The 7,899-nt window shown below is 35.9% G+C and overlaps 1 protein-coding gene across 1 annotated transcript; it reads right to left on the bottom strand.

The window, feature by feature from the left end:
* Positions 1-524: 524 nt before the first annotated feature.
* On the bottom strand, positions 525-7,669 carry LOC118047787 (beta-1,4-xylosyltransferase IRX14). The gene is made up of 3 exons (XM_035057163.2): positions 6,707-7,669; positions 6,022-6,588; positions 525-1,217 (listed from the first exon to the last, which is right to left on the bottom strand). Exons 1-3 carry the CDS (start codon positions 7,432-7,434, stop codon positions 983-985), a joined length of 1,530 nt encoding a protein of 509 aa, XP_034913054.1. The 5' UTR covers positions 7,435-7,669; the 3' UTR covers positions 525-982.
* Positions 7,670-7,899: the final 230 nt, after the last annotated feature.

Genomic DNA, 7,899 nt, shown 5'->3' with positions numbered 1-7,899 from the left:
TAATCCAAGTCTGGTTCTAATTTGCAAATAAAGCCATATCTCATAAAGATTGGAGTAAGATGACGCCTTAAGGCTGTTTCGTGGGTCATTTTTTGTCACTAGAAATACAAGACCAAACCGAGTCCTTCAATTGGCAATTACAAGTGGTGTTTGTTAGTTTTCTCTACCCTAAAAATCAGTTGGAGAAATTCAAGTCTTTTTTGTCATCACAAATTATGTTTTTATTATTATTAATTTAAGTATCCAAACGAGCTTGCACCACCTCAACTAATATTACGGACCTTAAAGTTAAGACCATGTAAGCTTTCAGCAACCCTAAAATTTATAAAACTTGAATTGATAATCTCCAGAGATCAAACATAGCCCAAAAAATTTTAACTGTAGACATGGAATCTTGACCGTTCCTTTGTAGTCAAGATTATGTTTCATATTGGACAACCAATTTTAGATTTAGCCAAAATCTCCAAGGTTCATGCCAGATTTCACTCTTTTTGTATCAATCCAGACAAAATGGGAGAAGCACATCACAATCATCGTCATCATGCTTGCAAGAAATAAAAAAATTTATTACAATGAGGTTCATTTTTACTGAATCCAGCACCTAAACAGACTCTAGATTCCTATTTAGAAGATTATGTATGAAATTTGACGCTTATCAGATACAAGAACCTGGTGTTTCTTGGCAGCAGAGGCAACGAGACTGTGATGACATACCTTATCCATAGAATATCAACAAATCAACCCCAACATATAGAAAAGAAAAGGAAAAAAAATAAAAGAACCAAAACAATGGTGGATTCAAGCTCCGACGAACATTTTCAACTGGCCTGGCTTTAATAAATTTCTTTCCAGATGTACTTGCCACCCACCTGGTAATTAAGATCGTGTGCCTTTTGCTTTATCAATAAAATATCTTCACCCTGAAGGCCAGCAGTGTCAAATTCACAAGGCAGTATCTCTGATGTGTGCCCCAGCTGCCATTTCAGTTTTGTTCAGAATGCCTTGCAGAAACCTGTGTCTCCACCAACACTGCTTCATGCTTTCTCTTACTTCTTGAACTGCGTTTTGATCTGGGTGATCGAGTCTTTGAAGAACGCTTAGCAGTCTGTTCTTGGTTAATTGATATCTTTTCATTGGAAGGCAGTTCAGGAGGGGCATCGGGCCATGGTGTTCGCTTTGATGGCACAGTAATTTCCAAAGGTGGGTCAATTATCCACCTGTAAGCAGACAGCAGTAGAGTTAAGCTTCTAGGAAACTAACCCAGTTTCCGAAACTGGTAAGAGAATACAATATGGGGTGAGAAACTATTTAGCATTCCCAAGATTATATTCCATGATAAAAAAAAAAAAAAAAAGAGGAGCAAACTAGTGGGCACTAACTAATACCTAGATACAGAAGCTTTAGCAACATGAAACTGTTTGCTTGGAGATTTTGCAAAAACTCAAATGGTGGGGATAACTATAAAGCTACAAATGAGCACCAAGAAAGGACTACTTAAATTTTGAAATCTCTTCATCCAGTAGCCAAGCACCGTCATCCTCGTGAAATGAGCTGGGCTCATGCAAACACACCAGTGGATGGGAACAAGCTAGTATTGAATGAAAAGGAGCATTCTTATTTTATCAAAACAAATAAGACAGATTGCAGCCGGTGGTACAATAATCATCAAAAGTTTTCTATTGACACGAGGGCACAAGTGCTTGAGAACTTGGGTATCATCACATAAAGAACTACTATCGATGTTTTATGTGGGGATGTTTTTTGATATGAGCTGAGAATAAGGCACCTGATTCAGCCTTTATATTCAATATTTAAAGAAGTAAACAGTTGTCGAAACAAGGTTAGTTAAGTTCCTTCTCTAGCTCATGGAAAACCCAGTTAGGTTTGTCAATACCTGAGTTTTGCACACAAAATATGAGATAATAAGAATTTTAGGAGAGATATTCAGCTAAACAACTACAATTCTCTAGAATTTTACAGCAAATCAAATGCTAGTTAGTTGTGAAGCAAGACTGAAAATTTCGAAGAACATGTCGCGCAGCAAATCATGACTTGATAAGAAAACTAGCAAATAACTTAGTTAAACAACTACCATTTCTTTAGGATTTTACAGCAAATTAAATACTAGTTAGTTATGAAGCAGCCACTGAAGATTTCAAAGAATATGTTGGGATGTTTGCTCTGCACCAAAGGAAGTGATGTGTGTGTTGTTGCTGTTGCCATTATTGTTAAAATTGTCTTTATAAACATATTTACTATATGTATATACAATCTAGTTACAAAGCTGGCCCCAAACTAATGTAATGATATCAATTATTCTTTCCATAGGCAATTTTAGCAAAACAGGTACTGGTCGGAATATAACTGATTTCACAATATTGGTTGGGTGACATCTTTACAATTAGATCCATATAAGTAAACATGTTACGGGTAAGGTCAGTAAACCAGGTATGTTGAGCTTGTTTGACAACTAGTAAAATAAGGTTCACAATGAAGCATATACCTCCAATTAAATTGGGGACTATAAAGGGCCATGTCAGGATGGCCTCAGCAATGAAATTGCAATGCAAGGCCCAGAATGGTATCAGTAAGAGTCTAATACCATACTTAGTGACACCCAGCCAGGTAAACACACATCACTAGGGCCGAAGTATTTCATTGGAAAACCTCTAAGTGAGCCCAGGTACCAACAATCTCTTTCAGTAGCAATAAAAGATGAATGTGATATTTCATCAACATTTAACAAAACAATCATTCTAAAGCCTATACTTCAGACATCTAGTTGTTCACATTTTCCAGTAGCCTCGAGTCTATATTTTTTCACCAAAAGATGAATACCACTCCCTCCCTCTCACAAAGAGTGTCCTGTTTGACTTCACACGCATTTTAAGAGCTCAATAAACACAGTTCCAGCTCATTTTTCCCACAACTGCCCCTTTATTCTTTCAGTAAGAAATGGTTATATTTGGAACTTTAAGGAGTATACTATGAAAAAAGTGATTGGTTCTTTAACTAGATATGTATTTTGGAATAACTTAAAATAGTATGATGGACACTCTTTGCCGGACAAAGAGAATGATGAATCAACTACATTGTGGATGCACAGAATTAACCAACTAGAAAATACAAAATCCGGACTATAACAATAGGGAGTTCATGAAATCATGAAATAATTGCAAAATTGTACTCTAATGGAACAACGCATCTATAAGCATTAATTAGTTAAATTAAATTTGAATAGAAATAAACCAACAAATTGTAATACCCTAATTAAATTTGCATAGAAATCAACCAACAAATTGTAATACCCTAACCCAAATATTTTTAGGCTAGAGTATTTTAAGAACTAAATTTACATATAATTTTATCTTAGACTTGGTATATATTTATATATATATATATAAAAGTAGGCCCGTATAGTCCTATATCTGCATTAAAGAAAAGATGGAATCATAGAGTTTATTTACCCTAGTTTTACAAACTTTATAGTCTAGACAAAACATATCCTCAGAGTCACTTGTTCTTCTATGGGTGCAAAGAATATTGAACCAGATTGACCTTGAATGATTGAAGTTCCATTTTATTTTTCTTGATTTCAAGGTAAGAATATGAATCTCTTTTATTTATAAAGATTTTGGATTGATTAAGGTTTTTTTTCTATATGAAAGGAGCATAAAATTAAGAAATTTAAATGGTATTTGTATGAATGATCAAATATAATAAGTATGATAGATTTTATGATATTGTAAAATGGATTAAGCGTGCTTAATTATTAGGTTAACAATTAGGTACAAACATGAGAAATTGTTAGTTTAATTGTTTGACACAGGCTTCTGTTTGGCCCAAAAATTATATTAAATAGATGCAATTTTTTACCCAAATTTTATACATAGGAAAAGCTTATTCTATCTAGTTTCTAACCATAAATGGTGCATTAATTCGATTTTTGTACAAATAGTTATGGTAAAAATAGTAAAGGAAGTGCAGGTTGTCTGACAGCAACCTCGAGGAATGATTTTGGGGCTTATTATAAATTCTATTTAAAGGAATTATTTAGTGAATTATATATGGATGGAAACAATTGAGACTAGTTTACAATCCAAAAGGCAAAATGAAATTCTAGATTTTCTAGGAGTTATGGTCAATTTGGCCGTGTGTAGTTGACATTTTATTATAATCAAGTGTTGGAGGGATTTTAACGGATTATATGCTTGTGAATAGGTTGTTCGAGTTGAGATTTTGTACTTTGGTTGTTTAAGCAATGGAGGTAATTAAATCTTCACACAATCTATTATTTTTAAACATAATAAGTATTTTTCTTAAATGTGCATTTCTCCTCTGCTATATGCATTACATTCTTTAAAAAAAGATAAAGCACATGCTATGTTCAAATTAATTTTCTTATATGTGATATTTGTGAACGCATGGTTTTGAAATTTTGTAAGAGTGTTTTATAAACTATATCTATGAAAGAAAGTGTTTTGGAATGGAATTGTAAATGGCTTCATAATGGTTCTCAAATGGCTATGAATGAAATAATGACCTCTAGTAAGAGGGGTAATCGACACTAGAACTAGTTTTAATGTTCCGCCAATGGGTTATAATAATTAGCATTGACCCTTGCCTACAGGTTACAATAGTGGTTAGTAATAGTCAACTAATGGCCTGATCACAGGTATAGTATGGCGGTAGTAATAGTCAACTAATGGCCTGATCACATGTATAGTATGGCGGTAGTAATTTGATATGAGAGTGAAGTCATGTTTATGGAATTGAATGCCAAGTAAAAGCATGTATTGATGACTTGTTTTATGGCATGTTTTATGAACCATAAACTATTAACTTTTTTTTTTAATTATTTTAAGTTGTTGTTTCATTATTGTCAATCATGTGTGTGTGTGTGTTACTTTCTAAATTGTTGTTAGCTTACCCCCTTCTTTTCCCTCTCTAGACAGGTAGATGATTAAAGTGAGGTGCTAGAGAGTTTTGAGCTATGGAGTTTACATTGCTAATTTAAGTTGTTAGCTGAGCTGTAGGATTTTTGTTTAATGAAGGATATATTTTAACTTCTTGCTAGACATTCATTGTTAATAGTTTTAAAGACTTGTAATAGGAATATTTTTTTTAAAGTACTTTCTCTTTAGTAGGATTTTATCATGTTTAAGACTTAATATTGTTAAGTGATCATTTTGAAATGAAGATATTTAAGACTTTTTGGTTTAGCATTTGTGGTTTTTGGTGAACCTTATAAAGTTAGCCTTTGTATTATCTAGGGTGGAATGCTAAATGATACAGGCATGTCTATGCTCAATTTTAGGGGTGTGACACAAATAGCAGCATGCCTAAAATGGCTCGTCAACATTTTGGTTCATCAACACAATTGACACAATAACAAGGAGGAGAATTTTTCAGCAAGGAGCCATTCTTCTTTTCTGTTTTCTACACAATGTCATGTACCATACCACAGGTCCAAGAACCAAAAACAGCCTGCCTAAGATGCATAAGTTCAAGGCATGTCAGCAGTTGTTGTGGGGGATGAGTCCCAAATCATCAATATTTCAAAACATCCCTGCCTACCTGAAGTAGTAGAAGGATATGTTCCATTTATAATTATGTTTCAATACAATGTCACGGGCTGGGTGGCATAAATTGGCAGACAAGTTACTTTACAGAATTTCTTTAGGTTTCTCTTCCTTTTCTTCTTTAACTTTTTTTTTTTGGAAACTATCCTTACCAGCTATGACACTTGAGGTGTAACTTGTTGACTAACTGTAGCCCAAAATTACACAGGAGCAGCACAATAGAAGTTCACACAAAAATTCTAATGTACGCCCTCCTATGATTTAACTTCCTGGACCTCACTGTCTACAAATTTGTGAAATTAGACACTGAACAATTAAAATGAATAGACAATGCTAAAGATAACCGCAAACTTTTTTCCAATTGATATTATATAGTCAAGACAGGCAGCCCTTCGCAATACTGAAAAAATCGGCAATACAAAGAATAAGAAAAACTCACCCTGGAGGGAATTTGCTATCAGCACGAGCCTCAACACGGAGCCACCAGAGCAAAACTTGTCGCCCACAGCTCCCAAGTGGCTCCACCATGGAAGGATCCTTCAGCAGAGCTAATGGATTCTCTATATTCTCATCAACCAAATCCAAATCCTTAACCCATTCTGGTTTATCTTCAGCTTCCTTCCAAAGAAGCCTCGAATTCAACACAAACCCAGCCCACTCCAGCTTCCTAGGCAACACCGTAGCCCTATCATCAATATATACCGCACTCTTCCCCTCATACGGCAACGAATTAAACGTATGCCAACCAACCAATTTGTTTGAAGCATTACAAGCCGGACCCTGAACAGGCACTACCGGATTACGCAAATTTTCTTCCGCCTCCTTGTCAACCATAGCAGCAGCAGTTAATAACGTCTCATCAGCACCACCTGAATGAACAAGAATCCCAACTGAAACCGCACCAAACCACTTCACGTTTTGTATCTCGTCAAACAGCTCCATACTGTGCATATTACTATCATCCGCAAACATCACTATTCCATCCATCTTCTCCTCTCTCACAACTCTGTTCCACAGCAACCAAAATTTACATTAAAATAAATAAAATAGTAAATCCATTATTAATCAGCAATTCAGTTCACTTTAAAGTTGACTGCGAAAAAAAAAAAAAAAAAAAACTTAACCTCAAAGCGCGAAGCCGCATTTTAGTCTCCAATCTGTGCCTTCCTTCCCAAGAATTCGGCATTTTCTGATTAAATCCAATATGAAGAGTCTTAACGCCGGATTTCGCAATAATCAATGCTGTTTCATTGGTGGCCCCACCGGCCTCCACCACGATCCAGACGACGTCGTAGGGGAGCAGCATCAGAGAATGCATAACACCAGTCATATGTAAAGTCTGGAAAGTCCGCACGTAAGTAGGCGTGACTACGATAAGACTCCTAGGACTCTTCACACCGAATTGATTACTCTGCTCTCTTTGAACTCTCTCTATTATCTGATGCGCTTTTATTACTTCACTCGGGTTCGGGTGCGGCCATGGCCGGATCCGGATCCCGTGCCGCCCGACAACAACTCTCGAACTCACCGTTTTGTTAATCACCGGAAGATCATTAGCACTACTGGTTAAGGGATTGGAAATGTCGAATGTTTTGCTGAGAGGGTGAAACGGTGTCGTTACATAGAGAGTTGTGGTCGTGGAGGTAGAGAAGAGGAAGAAGAAAACGAGACGAGAGAAGCGAAAGCCGAGGACGAGGCTGATGAGACAACAAATGCCATGTAAAAAGAGCCAGAAAATAGCGGCTGGTGATTTGATTGTGTTGTCCGGTGATGAATCTAACGGCGCAGATGATCCTCTGAAACTGCCGCTTCGGCGGTTGTTGTAGCTCTGCTGTAGCAAGGAGAATTTCATTTTTCGTGGCTCTCTTTCTCTCTCTAAAGTGCTAGAGTTTAGTTTAGAGAGAGAAAGTGGAGGATTTGTGAGATGAGAAGGAAAGGAGAGGTGTTTGTTGAGTTTGTTTCAAGCTTGCTAAGGTGTGCTTGTATTCTTATTTTATTTTTTTTAGGAAGAAGACGAAGAAGAAGAGAGATTTCTTTGAATTGAAACTGAAGAAAGAATTTGTTGGTTGGTTTTGATTTTTTATTATTACTACTAATATTATTTTTTATTGTTGTTGTTGCTGCTGTTGCTGTCTTGGTACCTAATAAAGACAGTGAGCGGACACTGATGAGAAGGAAGGGGGAGCGGTCATGATTAGGGGCCAGTTGGATTTGTTAATTGTTTCGTTTAGGACAATTAGTTATTTTTTGGCTTAATTTTTGGGATCCAGTAAATAGTACTCCTATCTGTTTACATTTACTTATTTCTTTTTTTATT

This window comes from Populus alba, chromosome 7 (assembly GCF_005239225.2).
Source record: "Populus alba chromosome 7, ASM523922v2, whole genome shotgun sequence".
NCBI lineage: Eukaryota > Viridiplantae > Streptophyta > Magnoliopsida > Malpighiales > Salicaceae > Populus > Populus alba.
The sequence above is the reverse complement of the archived record's forward strand: the minus strand, read 5'-3'. Positions and strand labels throughout refer to the sequence as shown.

Excerpts from the sequence above, each read along its gene's own strand:
- LOC118047787 (XM_035057163.2), bottom strand. The coding sequence starts at position 7,434 with ATGAAATTCTCCTTGCTACAGCAGAGCTACAACAACCGCCGAAGCGGC. Across the intron at positions 6,589-6,706 it reads ATGCGGCTTCGCGCTTTGAG|AGTTGTGAGAGAGGAGAAGA; the intron begins GTTAAGTTTTTT and ends GCTGTGGAACAG. Across the intron at positions 1,218-6,021 it reads GATAGCAAATTCCCTCCAGG|GTGGATAATTGACCCACCTT; the intron begins GTGAGTTTTTCT and ends GTCTGCTTACAG.